Here is a 21,356-nt window from a genome sequence, read left to right as displayed (position 1 = left end):
GATAGTACACACAACGGCCTTTGATATACCAGTCGTGGTGCACTGGCTGGAACGAGAAATATCATACACAAACGAAGACATCTTCTTTTACATTTATAATTTATTTGTCATTTATAATCAGGTTAGCATATTCATGCTATTTGTATATATGTAACATAGCCGTATGTAAATTACTCTGTGAATTATAAACATGAGGCGATCTTAGCGCCAAGATCACCTTAAGTTCATATGTCGGTGCACTTAGGTATAGATATCCCCAAACAATAACGGGGAGGGGGGTAATACTGAGGTAAGATATAATTTTATCTATTATGTACATGTTTATATCCTCAGTATTACGACCTCCCACTATTGTTTGGCGGTAACAATAACTGAGCAGCATACACATACGAAGGTGATTTGTGTGAGGGGAGGGGGTGATTTCAAAAATGGGGCTAACGGATAACCATTTGCCCCAACGAGTTTGATGGTGAAAGCTTTTTTATTTGTCCTGCCCAATTTCATCACGGGGCGGAGTGTAGCCCAGTGGTAGAGCGCGCATCCGAGGTACAATGGGTCGTGGGATCGATCGTTGTCGGTGTACATGTTCTTTCTCTTTCCAACCAGTGCCTTACGATTGGTATATCAAAGACCATGCAAAATGCAAACAAAACGCCATCTCTCAGTTGGTGTATCAAAAACCGTTGTATGGACCGTTGCATGTGCGTTCCTGTCAATCGCAAAGTGCATGTAAAAAATCTCTTGGTGCTATGCTGTAGAAGTAGCTTAACAATAAGATATGATAGGGTAAGAAAGAATAAAATAGGATAGGATAGGATATAATTGGACAAGACAGGACAGGATAGGATAGCATAGAAGATTTAACTGCATGTAAAGAATCACATTTGGAACAGCGTACACAAAATGATCCAACATTTCAGTCAATTATGTAGTAGCAGCGGGTTCTCTCTCTCTCTCTCTCTCTCTCTCTCTCTCTCTCTCTCTCTCTCTCTCTCTCTGTCTCTCTTTCTCTGTCTGTTCTTTCTTTCTTACTATGTTTGTGTCTATCTGCGTCTTGTTTGTCTCTCAATCTCTGCCACTCGCTCGCTCACTCTCTCCTAAGTATCGAAATAACCTATTGCGAGACACCAAATGGATAGTAGTTTACAATGTGCTGAGGTGTCTTTAACCAAATATTGTTTTCGTTTCTCGAGCTCGACTGTAGTTAAGCGTAATGCGCTGCTAATTACTGTACCCGATGATCCAACCACACACTCGTCTCCGTGTGTTTTCCTGATATACTGTGCTTACATACTAGTATATTGCTATCTCACGCAAGATAACAAGTCTGACAGCCTCTCTGTGCATGTTTTTTTCTCAATAACTGCGTCCCTAGTGATTAGATCGGACTCCTCAGCTATGCAAAACGAGATATTCGAAAGGAAAATCCAGAATTTCATATCAATAAGAAGGGTCGTACCTTACTTAAAATAACGTGAGGGGTGAGGGGTGGAGGCAGTCAAAAAAGAAAAGAAATGAGGGCCAAGTAATATTAAAAATGTTTGCAGTATTTTTCGGGAAGAGCAACACCCGCTTAACACCACCATCACCACACCCTTGCTGGTGCGGCCCTGAACAAGGTTTGGGTGTTGACTATTGAACCTAAAGCCAAGCACACTTTTTTTAGCCGACCGCTATATTGGATGTCGAATGTAATAACTATCAGGACCGCAGAACAGACGCATATAAGAGTCTTTTTTATCGAATTAACCATAGCATTTATTCATAATTTTGATGCGTCCGTTTTTCGTGTTCCGAGCTGCGCCGCACCAAAAATAGCGCACACTGAAAACGGCAGGATCGATCGCCCTCTTGTCCCTAGTGTTAAGTGCACCATGAGTGATCCTAGTATATATATAGAACGAGAAATAGCCCAATGGGCCCACCGACGGGAATCGATCGCGCATCAGGCGAGCGCTACATACTACTGAGCTACGTCCCGCCCCTACCTGTAATGAGAAATACTGCCATGACCAAATCATGATAAAATAATTATTTAATAATTAACTCTGTAATCAGAAATACTACCATGACCAAATCATGATAAAATAATTATTTAATTAGTAACTCTCTCTGATCAGAAATACTACCATGACCAAATCATGATAAAATAATTATTTAATAATTAACTCTCTGCAATCAGAAATACTACCATGACCAAATCATGATAAAGTAATTATTTAATAATTAACTCTCTGTAATCAGAAATACTACCATGACCAAATCATGATAAAATAATTATTTAATAATTAACTCTCTGCAATGAGAAATACTATCATGAATCATTTCATTTCCAGCTTACAGCATTCAGAAATTATATTTTGACAAGCAAACCTCTATTTTGTTTTCAACTTTCAATAATCAGAACTTGGTGTATGTTCTTGGGGACTCCCATGTTCTTAGGGACGAAGAAATTGTTGATGCCATCTTATATTTTTGGCCAGGCCTAACAATGACAGCAATAAAGATTGCGGCTATTTTGGATTTCGCATTTATCTAAAATAATCATAAACATAAAACCCCTTGTTACGAGTATTTATCACAAATGCTAACACGGTATCATTAATTGATTTATGATGGTTATTTGGTTTCTTCAAACAATTTTCACAGAAACCTTAAAATAGGCATAAGACAATGCTCTAAATACTGCCCTGACCAAACCATGATACGAGTAAGACGTGAAAACTAGATGATTCGTTTATTTCAAGTGAACTGACACTTGTAAAACCATCTGGACCGCTTACTTCTCCACGTACACGTGTAGTAAACGCCAGGACTTGTCTTTCAAAGGTATTCGCTTACGGTGCGTCCTCTGTCTCGAATATCCAGTAACGGAATCTCGAGTAGATTCCAAACAGTCAGCAATTTGCACTAGCCTGGCAATGCTTTGACAGCTCCCTCGGGCCATGGGCAGGAAATAGGGCGGGGCTGGAGTGCTGCTCGGCGCTGGTTGGTCGGACGTCGCGCGCGCATTATACAGCGGTTAGTATCGTCTGCTACATGACCAGTAAAGATAGCGAAACCGACTATCGTCTGCTCCATGACTTCACAGGAGGTGGCCAGTAAAGAGATAATTATTATCAAGATTACTAATATTGGTTGGAATTCCCACATTCAAAACTGGTTTTAAGAAGATTATGTCAGAGTAAATAAACACTAATTTCTTTTGGTAATGCTGAGGATAGTGTTTTGTGTGTAAGAAACACAAATTTCTTTCTATAATGCTGGAGATAGTGTTTTGTGTATAACAACCACACATTTATTTCTATAATCCTGGAGATAGTGTTTTGCGTATGGCAACCACACATTTCTTTCTATAATCCTGGAGATAGTGTTTCGTGTATAACAGCCACAATTTTCTTTCTATAATCCTGGAGATAGTGTTTTGCGTGTAATGATCACCATAATGAGCACGGATGTTCTACGATAATTCAAGAGGATATAATTATGACTAGAATGGGAAATTTCATGTTCTTGGAACGGTGCTGTTGCCAGTACGTATGGCCATTATTGTTATTCTTTATCGTCTGTGAGGCCAGGCTTATTAATGCTCAGAGAGAGTGTCAAAGAATATCGTTTTCTAGTTGTAGCAGAACCATTATAAATGGGACGTCTTTTCCAAACATCTACGGCCACGCCTCACAGGAGAAAGTTCACGAATCGATCTCGCCTTTACTCGACTCCCTGTCGAAAAACTGTCCATTTTTTACTCATTTTCTGTGTTCAGTATTTTTGCCCCCTTGCCCTGAGAATGTTCAGAATGGTGCCCAGGTACTGACTGTACCTTGTCGCAATCAATGCGAAGCAGCTTACGCCGAGTGCAACGGCGTCATGGACCAAACTGAAATGACGTGGCCGTCAGAACTAGACTGTGTGAGTTTCCCAACGGAAAAGTGTTACATCATCAATGGTAAGTGAGAATACTTGTGAAATTATTGTTCTGACTATATTATTCTGTATTCAGCAAAAAATGCTACTTCCGCTGTATCAAAAGCCGTGATATATGCGCTTCTGTTAATTGGAAAAGTTCGTATAAAAGACCCCTTGCTGTCATACGATAGGAGTATCTTTTGTGGTGGCAGCGGGTATTCCTCTCTCACACCTAACAAAGCCGTAGGAACAATATGCAAGGAATCTTTTATATGAATGTTTCCAATAGTAGAGGAGTTGTAAAGCGCTTGCCTGATGCGCAGTCGGTCTGGCACCGATCCCCGTCGGTTGGCCCATTGGGTTATTTATCTTTCCAGCCAGTGCAATACGACTGGTATATAAAAGGCCGTGGTACGTGCCATCCTGTATGTGGGATGGTTCATATAAACGATCCCTTGCTACTAAAATGTAACGAGTTTCCTCTCAAAGATTATATGTAATAATTACCAAATGACTGACATCCAATTGCAGATGATTAATAAATCAATGTGCTCCAGTGGTATCGTTAAACATAATAGTAAAACAAACAGCAGTCCAGGGAAGGTAACTTCTAAAGGTGGTTATTTGATTGAAAAAAGAAGAAAAAACCCCCCACTTTGCAACAAGACGTCCTTTATATACATTTTCCTCACACAGATGTCGAATATCAATTACCACGACTTTTGATATACCCACCGCTGAGCTCTGGTACTGTCTACACTACAGCTATCTGTATGCGTTCCAAGGCGGCCATCCGTCTTAAGTACTAATCGAATCCAACATATTGGTATGAGTAAGAGCCGGTGTTTCAACATCTAATGGCCGTAGCTATGTAGCTGATAAGAAATGTTTATACATCTTTACGTGGAATATACGGCAGTGATGACAGGTTCCATTTGAGCAAAACCATTTGAAACCGCTTGTTTAGATTTTTAGAATACTTTGGTGGCAGAAAGCACATTACTTTGAAAACGCAGCCGCTGATGAAATCGGAAAGGATGAGGGTGGTGGTGGTGGTGGTGTAAGGAGTAAAAAGACGATGTGGCATTTCTCCACTTTTTCAACCACTTCTGTTGTATTATCGTTTATTTTAAGTGTCCCAGAGTGGACCTGCGAGAATTTGTGATTCAAAAACCAAGGGAGTACGATGGAGGGCATATTACACGAAGTCAAACTCCATAAACGACGCTACTAAAATAAGTGGCTAAAGTTGATGAATGCAAAGATACACATGGAAGTTATATGGATTGGTTGCACATTTCCAGTAAAACAAGGAACACATATCTTTGACTACCTTGCTCCAAACAATTCCACTCTAGCCTCAGTGTTCTGCAGTCGTATGCTGGTTATAGGTTATAAAAGAATACGGCTAGAGTACACTAGATGTGAAACAGATTGTCAATTTTATCATCTAAACGATTGACTAGTACTGTGTGGTCCAGTTTGAGTTTGACCATAACATTAAATTAATGTTAATGACGAAACCTGCTGAGTCTATTTCTCTTCCACTGTCTGTACTGGTCAAAAACATGTAACCTTAATATTAAGAATGAACTCCAAAATATTCAAACAAAAGGACCGTCACATCAGATTTAATAACTGGCCACAGACCACAATTAATTTCGCTATATGTTTCTATATAGCGTTAGTGGCTATAACATTTTTATTAATATCAGCAGGCCCATGGATGTTTATACCTTTGCCTGCCTGGGGGACACATACCCTGAAAAGATCAACCCCTGTTGTCCAGCTCTTTCTCCCAGCATATTGGTTTAAGCAAACACACCCTCTAAACCTGGCCGGAGTACACCTATTTTACACAAAAAGCACTACTTTTGCATGGGCCGGAATTACCACAAACAAGTCTTCAATGTCAACAAGTTACACATGTTTACAAACTACATACTCTCCCCTGTCACTTCAGTCAAATAGTTGCCACTTCATAGTTGTTTGCTATGAAATAATCACAGTCAAACAGCAGACTACTTGCGCAGACAAATTTCCGGACAACCAAATGTGTAAATAACTGTAATTTGAGGCCAGCTATGTGTATTTTAGACACTGTACTTGAAGATCATTTGATCGTCGGAAATGTCAAAATCGAATGTACATAACCCTAAGCGCACTCTAGTCGTATTTACTGAGGCTATACTGCCTTTATTAATTTCTAACTGAAAATGCCCTCTTATTATTCGTGGTTTTACGAACTCCTTCTCAGGCAATTTATGACTCTGGACTCCGTCCATGCTGTTGGCCATATAACACGGTTTTCCGACAACTCTCACGGCTCATATCTCACTAATGTCAGGCGTGGCACCAATACATGCTCTATTTAAACTTAAGGTCACTTTGACCTTTGTCCGCGAAGGTGCCGTTTGGTATAGTAATTATACGTCTTACGTAATTATACGATTTATATAATATATGTCGCGTCGCACGCGTGCGGTTAGGCTACGGCAATTGAAATCAATGGTTTCTAAAATAATCGCGCGCATCGCTCGCGGCCGGTTAGGATACAGCTTTACACTTACCCGCAGATGCCGACTTGACGAGGGCCGAAAGGGACCCGAGGCCCTCTATTTCTCGTCAAGTAACTTTTTTTTGTGAGTTTGAGGTGGGTTTTTAAAATTCTTTTTATCGCCACCGAATTGCATTATACAGACGATATTTTCGACATTATTTTCTGAATGTCAATTATATTAGCTAGACCATAATGTCACGCATGGTATTGTTCCATTTTGATGAAAGTGGGTCTAAGCAACCCATAAATGAATTAAAATCCACTGTCATTGACACTGTCGACTAGTTCTAATGGCGAAAACATGCTTACATTTGCACGTAAATTAGGGCGAAAGCGAAAGGTCTGCTAAGTGCCCATAACTTGCTTTTTCACAAAGCGCTTCATTTGCACGCTTTAGACGTGTATTCCATGTTCCCAATGCTGAATTTCCGTATAATTGGAGCTTGCGTTCGTGTACGGTGCACACACCAAATTCGATAATGGTACGACTTCAACTGACTATCGAAGATCGAGGAAGGGCTATTGCTTGGCTTCAGGATGGCAATACGCAAAGAAATGTTGCTCTGAGACTTGGTGTCAGTCAGAGTGTCGTTGGCCGACTGTGGCAACGGTACCAAGCAACGAATTCTGTTCGAAATCGTCCACGTTCGGGAAGACCCCGAAGCACTACAAATAGAGAGGACCGCTACATCACCAATATGGCTCTACGTCAACGCACAACCACTGCACGCCGATTACGTGACAATCTGCGGACTGCGACTGGAACTCGAGTGTCTGATCAAACCATACGCAATCGTCTGAGAGCCAATAATCTACGCTGCCGTCGCCAGGCTGTTCGACCACCACTCCTACCACGTCACAGAACGGCCAAACGTCACTGGTGCACGCTTCATCTAAGGTGGCAACGTGTTCAGTGGGGTCGAGTGATGTTCACTGATGAGTCCAGGTTTAGTCTCCAGTTCAACGACGGTCAGGTTCGTGTCTACAGACGTCCTGGGGAGTGCTTCGCTGACGTTAACGTTAGACGTCACCGTTTCGGTGGTGGCAGCGTCATGGTGTGGGGCGGCATCTCTATCCACCACAGGACCCCCCTCTATGTGGTGGATGGCAATCTGAATGGAATCCGCTATCTGAATGAGATTATCCAGCAGATTGGCGGCGGGGCAGTTCTGCAGGATGACAATGCCAGACCCCACCGCGCCAGGGTGGTAACGGACTTTCTCAGACAACAAGGTATCCCCAGGATGTATTGGCCAGCATATTCGCCTGACTTGGCCCCAATAGAGAACGCCTGGGACGAATTAGGCAGGAGAGTTCGGGATAACCATGCCCCGCCGGCCAACCTTCATGATCTGGGTCAACTTCTTATGGCAGAGTGGCAGGCCATTCCCCAAGAGTTCTTCAGACGTCTGATCAACAGCATGAGGCAACGATGTGTCGAGTGTATTCGCGCCAGGGGTGGATTCACACACTATTAAACGAATGTTCTAATGTGTAAAATCCATGTTTGACAACCTTCATCTTTGACAGCATGTCATGTGACTTTCTTGTATACAGTGACGTTTATTTGTGGTTTTTTGTAAATATGGAACAATAAATAAAAAAATTGGTGTAGTTTACATCATCAATCTAATACACTGAAACTTATTTGGTTATAAATTTTTGACCCTTAAATTCTTTTGAGTAGTATATTTGTATACCAACCGCCCCCTGCGATAGCATGGATAGGTAAATCGGAGAAAACCCACATTTTGTTTATTTGCATGGATTCGCAAAGTAACTGTAATGAGAGGAAACCAATATGTGATATATAAGATGTTTGGACTCTTCAGATGTTTATTTGTGGACTCGGAATATCAGTATTAGCCTAAGTCATTAAGTATGGGCGTGCATGCGCGCGCACACCATTTGAGAACAGCTGTAACCTAGCTTACCGGAAATGGAATGAATGAATGAATGTTTAACGAAACCCCAACACGAAAAATACATCGGCTATTAGGTGTCAAACTATGGTAATGGAAACAAACAAGGTGATGGTCAACATCAACAGAAAAATTCAAGATATAAATAAAATCAGTGTAAAGAACTGTGCAAAAATACAAATACAAATATCACAGATAAGTACTGACTTTTACTCTAAATTTCAATTTGTGCTGTATTGGCCATTCTCAAAGAGAATGTTACACCCCTGCACCACGGTGAGGTTACAGCACACGCAGGGGTACCGGAAATGGAGTGTAGGAAGAATGTTAAAGTGGAAAGTTTGTATGCTTTAACGACACCATTAGATCACAATGATTTATTAATCGTCAGCTAAGCTGGATGTCAGACATTTGGTAATTCTGACATACGTTTTCAGATAAAATACCAGGCGCGTCTGCTAAAATTCCTGCACATTACTAGAGCACATCGCTTTACAGTGGGGTAGCCATTACTAGAGCACATCGCTTTACAGTGGGGTAGCCATTACTAGAGCACATCGCTTTACAGTGGGGTAGCCATTACTAGAGCACATCGCTTTACAGTGGGGTAGCCATTACTAGAGCACATCGCTTTACAGTGGGGTAGCCATTACTAGAGCACATTGCTTTACAGTGGTGGGGTGGGGGGGGGGGGGGGGGGAGAGGCACGGTGGCTATCCTCCAATCAAACATTTAATTTTTAAAAATTAAATTTGATAAAATTATACCATCCTACCTACCTACCTACCTACCTACCTACCTACCTAGAAAGAAAGAAAAACATATTTTATTTAACGAGACACTCAGCACATTGCTATTAAAAGTTATATGGCTTTGGACATATTGTTAAGGATAAAACAAATAATGAGAGGGGAAACCCGCTGCCGCTACTCCATAAGATACTCATTTTCGATAAGCAGCTAGGGATCTTTTATATGTACCATCCCACAACCAAGATAGAACATAGTACAACTTTTTTTCTTTTACACTTGCTGCGGAGTACTGGCTGGCTTTCCAGAAAAAGTGAACGATTGGTCGGCTTAGCCGCTGGACTAAAATAACTCAACGAGTCCACGAACGGGGATCGATCCCAGATCCTAGATCGATCTCGCATCAGGCGAGTGCTATACCACTGGGCTACTTCCCGCCACGTTTGTTTGTTTGTTTATACTTATTTTCTTGCTTATATCCATTTATTAGTTAATGTTCAAGCACGCTGTCCTAGGCACACATACCTCAGCTATCTGGGCTTTCTGTACAAGACAGTGGGTCAGTTGTTAGTGGTTAGTGAAAGAGGTCGGTATAGTGGTCAGTTTGTACTAAAGCAATTTCTGCCAGTCATCTGTCATCAGTTGACATCAAATAGCTCTAGTGGTGTCGTTAAACAAAACAAACACACTGTCATCAGAACTTTCTAAAATAATATGAAACTAGCAAAGAATTAACAAACGTCAACTGACTCATAATTACTTTTGTTGAGTATACCTTGTACGCGAACCCGAAAAGGTACTTTAATGTTCTAAAATAATATGATGACATGAGGAATATGGAAGCAACCTTATTCATATGCATAGTCAAAGTTAAAGTTTGTTTTGTTTGACTCCACTAGAACACGGAAGGCGTGGTGTAGCCCAGTGGTAAAGCGCTCGCTTGATGCGATATCAAGTATATTGGTAATTGATAATCAAGTATATTGGTAGCAAGTCAGCGGCTATAGATTTTGACTGTCATTGTATAGGGCGGGACGTAGCCCAGTGGTAAAGCGCTCGCTTGATGCTCTGTCGGTTTGGGATCGATCCACGTCGGTGGGCCCATTGGGCTATTTGTCGTTCCAGCCAGTGCACCACGACTGGTATATCAAAGGCCGTGGTATGTGCTACCCTGTCTATAGGATGGTGCTTATAAAAGATCCCTTACTGCTAATCGAAAAGAGTAGCCTATGAAGTAGCTGAAACGGGTTTCCTCCCTCAATATCCGTGTGGTCCTTAACCATATGTCCGATGCCATATAACCGTAAATAAAAATGTGTTGAGTGTGTCGTTAAATAAAACATTTCCTTCTTTGCACTAGAACACCATCGGCTGTTGGATGTCAAACATTTGATAATTCTGACATATTGTCTTAAAGGAAACCCGCTACATTTTCCCCATTAGCAACAATCTTGAGCTCTTTCATATTCACTTTCCCCATAGACAGGACAAAACATAACATGGCCCTTGATAAACTAGTACTTGTCGTGGGGCACTGGCTTGAACGGGGGGAAATCTTCTGAGGCGTTTCGACCTTGCGACCATAGCGCCCCAAGCGAGCGTTCTAGATACCAACTGAGCTAGATCCCATGGTCGGTAATGTTACAAAACTATTTAATGGCAATGAGAACACAAACATGAGGAAGCAAACATATTAATCGGCTGATTAGTGCTGGCAGTTGACCTATATAGTCAAACTACTAACTGAAAACGTAATATGCATTGGTCCTGAATAATATTTTATTCGAAAAAAAGAAAGAAAAAACTCCCCCTCGACATGTTAATAGTTACAAGTATTTTCGTATCAAGCTCCATTATGTTTTTTTTAATGTTTTTTTTATTTATTTAAAGACGCACTCAACACATTTTATTTACGGTTATATAGAGTCAGACATATGTTTAAGTACCACACAGATACATGTGTATTGAGAAAGGAAACCCGCTGTCGCCACTTCATGGGCTACTTGCTCCATTATGGATGCGTAGCCGTAATATATCGGAAAAATAACAAGTGTTCAATTATTGCTGACGCCAGCTGTAAGACAATTTAGGGTAGCAAACGTATAGTTGAGAAGGAACGTACACCTAGCAATGGTAACGGGTTTCTTCTCCTACTTTCTAGATCAGATATCACAGTTAGTCAGTTACAGTGATTGACACGTAGTGGCTGCAAATTTCACGATGTGTTGACATGTCCTTAAAAATACATTCCTTTCTTTTCAGTGGGCGTTCCAGGAGTCAAGATACATCCGTTTAAAACATGTGTCTTCGATAGATCTATATCATAATCAAAATAAGCATGCTGCCATTTCCTTATTTTCCTGGGTTTTGGCTATACATGAGCGTCGGTAGTTCGTGTAAATATTTAAGAAGTTCAAACTCCTGTTTATTTGTCGTACAGTTTATGTAAATTACTTACAGATAGCCGGTCACGTAATCTTACCATTGGCATTCCCGCAATTTGCATCTGTCTGCGAATGGAGATAAGTAATACGGTTTTAAGTCACCATGCGAAATTAATGGTTCTCTTTGATCGTTAATTGAATATTAAATAACATATAGTATACACATCAGAAGAAGTGGTGGTGGTGGTGGTGTGGGGGGGGGGGATACTGCTCTAACTCTGAAGCTGAAGTAGTCATAGCATGCGGTGCCTCCCCAATCCCCCTCTCCCCACCCCAGTTGAAAGTCGATTTAATAACTGCGTTGCCATAGTTGCTGGCATCTTCTGACGCTTGAGATATCAGAATAGATGGCGTTTGAAATATGCGTAAGCTTGGGATTGAATTAGAATGAAAAGATAGGAAAATCTTTGTTTAACAATAGATCAGCACATTTCAAACATCAGCTATATTTGATGACTAACATACAATGTTTTTTCAAACTAAGAGAGAGTGTGTGAGAGAGAGAGAGAGAGAGAGAGAGAGAGAGAGAGAGAGAGAGAGAGAGAGAGAGAGAGAGAGAGAGAGAGAGAGAGAGCCCGCTGCTACTACATGACTGACTGAAATTTCTTTGGGATTATTTTGTGTACGCTGTTCCAAATGTGATTATCTACATGCATTTAAATCTTATATGCTATCCTAACCTATCCTGTCTTGTCCTGTCCTGTCCAATTTATTTAACGACACACTCAACACATTTTATGTACGGTTATTTGGCGTCGGACATATGGTTAATGACCACACATATATTGAGAGAGGAAACCCGCTGTCGGCAGTTCATGAGCTACTCTTTTCGATTACCAGCAAGGGATCTTTTATATGCACATCCCGCAGACAGGATAATACATACTAGTCGTGGTGCACTGGCTGGAGCGAGAAATAGCCCAATGGGCCCACCGACGGGGATCGATCCCCAACCGACAGCGCACCAAGCGAGCGCTTTACCACTGGGCTACGTCCCGCCCTATACAATGACAGTCAAAATCTACATCCACTGACTTGCTACCAATATACTTGATTATCAGCAAAGGATCGTTTATATGCTGTTTCATACAGACAGAACAGTGCATACCATGGCCTTTGAAGTATTAGTCGCGGATACTGAGACAAGGGCAAATGGTGTCTTCGCTTAGGGAAATCAATTGTGCGATCCACTGCACCTTACGCGACCGTTACCATATGTTTGACATCTGATAGCCGATGATTAATAAATTCATTGTGCTCTAGTGGTGTCGCTAAACAAAACAACTTTCATACGCGAGCGTTTTGCCTCAAAATATGAACGATAAAACTTTTATCGTAATGAGAAATCGCATCTCTGCACAAACCAGTCAAATAATACATCATTCACATGACCTAATAAAAATAGAAGGAAGGAAATATTATTTTATATAACGACGCACTCAACACATTTTTATTCAAAGTTAAGTGGTAGCTTACGGCCTAGAATCTGTTGTTTTGTTATGTTGAAAGTGCAATCCAAGGGTATTATTTTAGAACAGGGTCCCGTTTTACGAAGCGATCTTAGCACTAAGATCACCGCTACGCGCTATGATCACCGCGCTAAGATCACCGCTACGCACTATGATCACCGCGCTAAGATCACCGCTACGCGCTATGATCACAACGCTAAGATCACCGCTACACGCTATGATCACCACACTAAGATCACCGCTACGCGCTGTAATCATCGCGCTAAGGTCGCTTTGTTAAACTGGGCCCATATTACTTATTATAAATCATCCGCATCCATTTCCTTCCCGTTTTACGTCATTCTTCATGCACAGATGATGCAGTCGTCAGTTTACTTAAGTGGTCGTTAGATCTCATCTATCTTATGAGTTGTTGCAAGACGTATCTAACGAGCGAATGTTATTAAAGATAAATGGTATCTAAAGTAACGGTCACAACTGTAGTATTCTGTTTCTGGCATATCGTCAAATCATAAAGTCGTTTTTCAGCTGAAACGTATTTACAGCGTCTGTAGGCTACTTGCACAGTTCACTGTTAACTTCCATGATGATGTCAGTAGTGTTATTTTCAGTGGACAGTTTGGCTTTGTCCTCTAAGTCATCTCTATGGAACAGAGATAAAACAGCCAATGGATCTCCAACATAAGCGTGATACTACAGATCAGGTGTATACGAAACAAAGAGCTTTAATTCGCCATTAACCATCAAAACGCTTTGTCTTCACTGTTTAGTATAACAAGGTGTTAAAAAAAACAACCCAAAACAGGAGGAGAGGGTTGCATATTTCAGGCAGAAGTTGTCACTGACTTGTCAGGTCCTGGTGAATGATGGAGAAGCTGATGAAATATTTCACCATCTGAAGACATCTTCGATTTCAGACCTTTCAAGAGAGCTTGCTGCTGGACCACCTTAGTAGTTCGTAATCTTCCATTGCCAATATTAATCATCATTTATACCTTAAAAAACACCCATCCCCAACACACGATGACAACAACAACAACAACAACAACAACAGTAGCAGTACTGCAGTGCAGCAGCAGCAGTACCAATTCCTGGTCCTCGGATATTAAAGGAAGGAAATGTTTTATTTCACGACGCACTCAACACATTTTATTTACGGTTATATGGCGTCGGACATATGGTTAAGGACTACACAGATATTGAGAGAGGAAACCCGCTGTCGCCACTTCATCGGCTACTCTTTTCGATTAGCAGCAAGGGATCTTTTATATGCATCATCCCATAGACAGGATAGCCTTTGATGTACCAGTCGTAGTGCACTGGCTGGAGCGAGAAATAGCCCAATGGGCTCACCGACGGGGATCGACCCCAAACCGACAGTGCATCAAGCGAGCGCTTCGGATATTGACACCAATAACTAGCAGAATGACAGTTAAACTTTGTTTTTGTTTGCGTCTATTTAATTTAATTTTAATTAGATAAATATTTGAAGCGGCTCTCATGTATGTATATATAATTAAAACACTAAACATATATTATGTAGATAAATTATATATTTTAAAATAAATACTTTTGGGGTTCACAAGATTTAAAAAAAAATGGCGGAGAGTAAATTAAACACAAAGTGCCGATACGCTGAGAAATTTCTAACAGGCATTTTTTATGATAAGACGTTGTTATAATAAAATAGTAGTATTATATACACTGATAACATTCTTCAAATTGGCCAAATTCACATTTCTTAGTAATAATAGGCCCAGCATCTCAAGCAGTTTTCCCCGATTTTTGACACTACCGCTAGAAATATACTATTTGCCAGATAAGCATTGTCAATTTTTGTTGCATTACAAATAAAAATCACCCTACCCATTAAAGGTGTCGCCACACGAAACGATTGCCTCGTACAAGAATAGTGACGAAAATAACGAATAGCAGAGCAACCGATGGAATCGTAATATTTGTTTTGTTAATCGGCAATTCTCGTTCGAAGCATTCGTCTCGTGTGACGTCACCTTAATCCATGATCGTTTGTAAAGTGTTGGGAGTGCTCGTTTGATTAACGACGGATTGTAAAACCGATTTTCCAAGATGAATACGTTACACTCGACCACCACCCCGTCCAAACCGATACTGGGAACTGGGAAACTCTATTAACGTGCCCCTATCCACAAGGGTTCAGGCACGCCCGCCCCGGATTCAGCCTCCGACTTCGCCAGTGACCGACTCCGGGGCGGGAGGGTACCGATACTACACGACTGGTATGTCAAAGTCTGTTTTATATGCTAGCCTAGCTTCTAATCTGTACGAGTAGTGATTGTGATAAAAGCCGGTTTTTTCTTTATAAACACTTTCAGTACTAGACCAAGATGAAGTCTAATTTTTGGGAGTGTCATTAAACAAACAAGCCTTTCCTTCTCTAGTTCGTACTGGAAAGGAAATCATTAGGTTATTTTCGAATTAACGATCTAATAAACCGTAGAAGCTAGAATACGTTATTGCCATAGTAATATAACCGATATGGATAATAACAGTAGCTTTATTGTACGAGAAAGAAAATATTTTCCCAAGCTTGTTTCGCACACACAACTAATAAATCTGTTATTCGGTGCGAGCATTTCCTGCCGCCTGCGATGCATTGATAATTTCCTTTGTTGTTTAAACATTTTGACTGTCTTCGTTATTTGAAAAATTCACTTTAGTTTTGAACTTGTGAACGAGAATTAGTGTCGCTCTATTTCCTAAGGCGGATAGACACACCATGTGGGAAGCACGTGACACGTCCAGTATGCAATCTCGACCCGATAACATTCCTTCGGCGCCGAGGGAACATTTTCGTGTGTTAGTTTCATTATCCATTTTTGACTTGGTATGCCACTCGTGGTTCACTGTTTTCTGGAAGAGCAATATTTGGTTCAGTAGGTAGAGCGTTCACTTAGTTCTCCACGACTGGTATAGCAAATACCGTGGTATGTGCTGTCCTGTCTGTATGAAAAAAAATCCCTTGATCACATTTTTCAGTATATTTACTTCTTAAATTGTCATATCTAGGGCATTTTAACAAAAATGATATTCGTTCTCAACTTTATTTAGATTACAATAAATACAAGTTCTTTCTATATTCCTGTACCTTCCAGTTTTTATAGCCATAACGTATGCTGATAAAAGAGCCCTTTCTGCTTTCCGGAAGTAGTTATATTCTTGTGTGTTTTCAAATATGATCTCTTTGTTATCAGGGGCGGGACGTAGCCCAGTGGTAAAGCGCTCACTTGATGCGCTGTCGGTTTGGGATCAACCCCCGTCGATGGGCCCATTGAGCTATTTCTCGTTCCAGCCAGCACACCACGACTGATATATCAAAGGCCGTGGTATGTGCTATCTTGTCTGTGGGATGGTGCATATAAAAGATCTCTTGCTACTGATGAAAAAATATAGCGGGTTACCTTTCTAAAATTATATGTCAAAATTATAAAGTTTGACATCCAATAGCCGATAATTAATAAATACATGTGCTCTAGTGATGTCGTTAAACAAAAGAAACTTTTGTCTTTGTTGTCACTTTAGTCGGCTGTCAATCCGTCTGTCTATAATTATTTAGGTATGTGATGACTTTTAAGTTGAAATTACTTTGAGAAGAAAGAAGAATTATTTTGCTAAACAGTCTCAAGACTACAAAATCACTTTTATTATGTGTGTAGGTCTATCCACATGGTAAAATCACACCTGCATCTAATTAAGAGATGCGCCGACGCTGACGCCGTCAAAAACAAATAGGAAGTAATTGTGGGTAATACACGTACACGCGTAGTCAGTCGCTTACATCGGCTTGTCAGTTCCAATAATTTTTACCTTCCACGTGAGCAGCACGAGCCGACGATAATCGCCATAGTTCAATGACGTTTTTGGCAGACGCAAAGATTCTAGGTTTCGTATTCTTCCGTAAACACCATCAATTTGTAGATAGCTAAATAAATACACGTCTCGGCCAATATGCTGGGTAAACTTTTGAGATCTTCTGGGTACTCTCTAACCCTGATAACAAATACCAGGTTTATAGGATCCAGAAATAGTTGATTTAATGGGCACTTGCGTTCAGTGTCAGCTGCTTCTAATAGCGAGACCTATTAACCGTCAATCTAGCGAAATACTTGTTTTTTCAAAAACACGTGTTTCGAAGTTTTTTTGGAGTTTTTTCTTCTTTTTTTCTTCTTTTTTATGCATAGATATCTTTTTTCTCTCTCTCTCTTTCCATTAACATAGTATTTCTTTACGAGAAGCTGAAAAATAAACCCAAACCAGATTAGCTTAAAACAAGCCTTCTTTGAAATGAGATATCTCAGAAGAATTTCGTTCCATGTGGTCCTGTATTTAAACGAACATTTAAATATACTTGTATTTTGTAGTCTCGATAACCGAGAACAGCTATTCGAGAGATGGGTGGGCGATTACAAGATGGAACAATTGTCAATCCAGATCAAGTAACACCAACTTATATTGCATTCGTATACAGTGGATTATCAAAAATAGTATGCTGTATCGGGGGCGGATCAAAGGTTTTTTAATAGGGGGTGAAAAACAAGACGTTTCACCTCATATAAAAAGGGGAGGAAGCAGACCTCTGGGACACCAATCTAAATCCACACTTGATTATAGCAAAGTCTGAAATAGCTTTTAAATAAATAGCTAAAATATAAAATATAAACTTTCATCTTTACTTCTCTGCATTTTGTTTGTTACTGACATATAAAAAATGTACATTTATACACGGCCGTAGCTAGCGGGGGGGGGGGGGGGGGGGGGGGGGGGGGGGGGGGGGGGGGGGGGGGGGGGAGGGGCACGGCCTAGCTACGGCCCTGTTTATACGCATAACAATACATCAATAAGAATAACACAATTTTATATGGAAATCCTTACGATGACACTAGCCGATAATGGAGGACAAAATGCTCAAGAAGGAATACAAGCAAAACACCGCCAGATATACCCCACCTACATCTGCCACCACCCCTCCCCCCCCCCCACCTCCACCCGGATTTAGGATTTTGTTAAGCCTGCTGCCTAACGTTGATATTCCCTTCATGGTTTACTTAAAACCTAAAGGCCATCTAACCACCCGGCATTCCTTAACTTCTCGTATTTCGTTATATACCGAAACAGGTTCGAGACGTAGCCCAGTGGTAAAAGGCTCGCTTGATGCGCGGTCTGTTTGGAATTGATCTCCGTCAGTGGGCCCATTGAGCTAATTCTCACTCCAGCCAGTGCACCACGACTGGTACATCAAAGGCCGTGGTATGTGCGATCCTGTCTATGGGATGATGCATATAAAAGACCCCTTGCTGCTAATCGAAAAAAGTAGCCCATGAAGTGGCGACAGCGAGATATCAATATTTCATAGCATTTCACACACCAAAACGAAACTTGTAGTTTTCCCTATAAAATAAAATAAAGATGTTTTAGATTGGATAATTTTCAAGGTCAACAGAGGTCATATTATGACGTCATCATGATGTTGCCTTTAAATTACGATTCCCAAACATTGTAAAAGACCCTCAAAAGCTCAGAATAAACATAGAGATTGTTTATTTAGCTTTTCTGCAAGAAGGTAAGTTTTTAAAATCATAACCTTTGAAAAAGGTAACATATTGACCACTTATATGACATTTGAACTTTTGACAAAATCCCCAAATTACTCGATTTTTGGTAAGAAGTAAAAAAAAACCTCGGCAAAACTTGCAACAGTAACGTTTCATTTGGTAAAGTTCATCATGTACCAATGCTAAAGTGCAAAGGAATATCTGAAAAATGTTTTGTATACATTGTATAACCAATATATTTACTATATATGAAATACCTTACGTGATCTCAATAACACATTATTTATTAAACAAACACAACGTTTTGAATAAAACGAGTTCAATGGTTTGACTTAACATGTACTATCTTTGAAGTATCGGTAGAAGTAGCCTATGTGGCGACAGCGGCTTTCTTCCTCCACTTTCCTTCCTCCCTCTCTCTCTCTCTCGCTTGCTACTCTCTCTCTCTCTCTCTCTCTCTCTCTCTCTCTCTCTCTCTCTCTCTCTCTCTCTCTCTCTCTCTCTCTCTCTCTCTCTCTCTCTCTCTCGACCATATTTCAAAATAACCGTACGTTAGACACCAAATAACCGTAGTTTACAATATGCCGAGGTGTCGTTAAACGAAATTAATATTATTTTCCTTTACTCTCTTTTCCTTGGCGGTGGGTTGTGTAAAATAACTGCTAACTCGTCTCCAGTCTTGCTGGGTGAACCCTCGCGGTCTTTGTGAAAAGTTGTTTAGTTGATTTACATCTCTCATCGCATGCAGTTCTCTCAACAGAGTCTGTGCCATAGATAAAGTTGTGAGTTACTGTCAACATCTATGGGTTTATTTCTCTTCTTCACAAAGTGAACGAGGTTACAAGTACAGGTGCGGGTTTCATCTCGGAGTAACTAAAGAGCAGGCGATGTATTAGGGGGAAATATAGCTCAGTGATAAAGAGCTCGACTGAAGTGTGATACAAAGTTAAACGTTTGTTTTGTTTAATGATACCACCAGAGCACATTGATTTATTAATCAGCGGCATTTGGTAATTCTGACATAGTCTTAGAGGAAACCCGATACATTGTTCTATCAATAGCAAGGCATCTTTTATATGCTTTAGTCCACAGACAGGATAGCACATACATGTACCACGACCTTTGATACACCAGTCGTGGTGCACTGGCTGAAACGAGAAATAGTTCACTGACGGGAAGCGATCCTAGACCGACTGCACATCAGGCGAGTGATTTACCACTGGGCTACGTCCCGACCACGAAGTGTGATACAATTATATAGTTAAAGTCAGCATCGATGCCAGTTTGGGGGCGGGGGAGGCAGTGGTATTGCTTTTGAAAAGAACTGTCGCCCCCTTTGAGTCTGCTCAAGTACGCTTATATACTTCATGTATATCAATAGTAAGACAAAAGCAGGAAAGATGTAGTGGAATGGAGAGTGGCAGTCCTCCTAATGGCGAAACGCCCTACAGTGACTCGCGGGGCAGTCATAATATTATCAAAATTTCCCTTTGACTTTGTTTCGTGTAGAGATACGAGTTTTGAAAATGTTAATAGTTTTGACGTTCAGATTTAATGATTAGTTGTACTTTGTTAATAAAAAATAAGTAGTGACCCATCTTTTGAGCCGCTAAAACTGGATTGCAGTTGTGTCGAACCCAGAACCAACAGCTTAACAAAGGTTACAAATGTTTGACATTGAGTCGACGATTACTAAATTAGTTTACTCTTGTGTTATCGTTAAACAAAACGTAATTTTTTTATCCTTGAAACCGACGGCTTAACAGCCAATGCCTTTGCACAAAGGTTACAGTTAGTTTGTTTTGTTTAAAGACACCACAAGAACATACTGATTCATTAATTATCGGCAATGAGTAATTCCGACATATAGTCTTGGTAGCAAGGGATGTTTTATATGCACCATTCCACAGACATTCCACAGACATTCTACAGACATTCCACAGACATACCACAGACATTCCACAGACATACCACAGACATTCCACGGCCTTTGGTATACCAGTCGTTGTGAAAGGTTACAGAGACTTTCCTCAGTTCGTTGCCATTGTAACACATTTCTGACAATAGTTCCTTTATTAACCAACCCCTACAACTGCTCACGGCAATCGGCAATGCCGTGGGGATTTTAACTATCCACGGCACTTTTTTGCTTTGGACTATATTTATGTTTTTTCAATGGCATGTTTTTGTTTTGCCATGGATTGCAGGTGTTGTTAGCTACCAAAATTACATATTCTTGTTTCATGTGTTTAGAACAAGATTACATCACTGTCTTTACATTCAGTGCGTTTCTGAACGAACAGATATTCGTAAACAGCTCCGTCCATCAATCATAATGCATGGTGCGCTGCACGTGCAATATCTAGCGCGTGCTTCCGTCGTCGGCGCACGTAACAAACGTCTTTGTTTACACTAACACATCTCCCGGAAGCGGTGTTGTTTTCTGCAGCTGGTTTCCACCTGGTGGCTCCACGAGTAGGACAAGAGAAAACACCAAGGTATGGCCGTACAGGTGTTACAGGCTCCGACTGTTCACATTCTGAACGTAGCCGTAAAGGAGGTGAATGCCCATCAAAATTACCGGTGTCAGATTAAAAACGGACCCCCGTTGAAACACCCGACTTGTTTTCAAATTTCAGCGTTAATAGTGAGCCTCTCTCAGTCGAACATATTGAAATTTGACACTTAAACCGGATAATATTTCAACGGGAG

The 21,356-nt window shown here is 40.7% G+C and overlaps 1 protein-coding gene across 1 annotated transcript in view; it reads left to right on the top strand.

Annotated features, from left to right (window-relative positions):
* The first annotated feature begins 2,809 nt into the window (after positions 1-2,809).
* The window catches only part of LOC121379247, a 31,330-nt gene continuing 12,783 nt past the window's right edge, over positions 2,810-21,356 (top strand). Inside the window, exon 1 of the mRNA XM_041507770.1 lies at positions 2,810-3,949. Coding sequence (XP_041363704.1) covers positions 3,487-3,949 — 463 coding nt within the window. The 5' untranslated portion in view covers positions 2,810-3,486. The remainder of the gene's footprint in view (positions 3,950-21,356) is intronic.

The sequence above is a fragment of the Gigantopelta aegis genome, chromosome 8 (genome assembly GCF_016097555.1).
Source record: "Gigantopelta aegis isolate Gae_Host chromosome 8, Gae_host_genome, whole genome shotgun sequence".
Taxonomy (NCBI): Eukaryota; Metazoa; Mollusca; class Gastropoda; order Neomphalida; family Peltospiridae; genus Gigantopelta; species Gigantopelta aegis.
The sequence above is the reverse complement of the archived record's forward strand: the minus strand, read 5'-3'. Positions and strand labels throughout refer to the sequence as shown.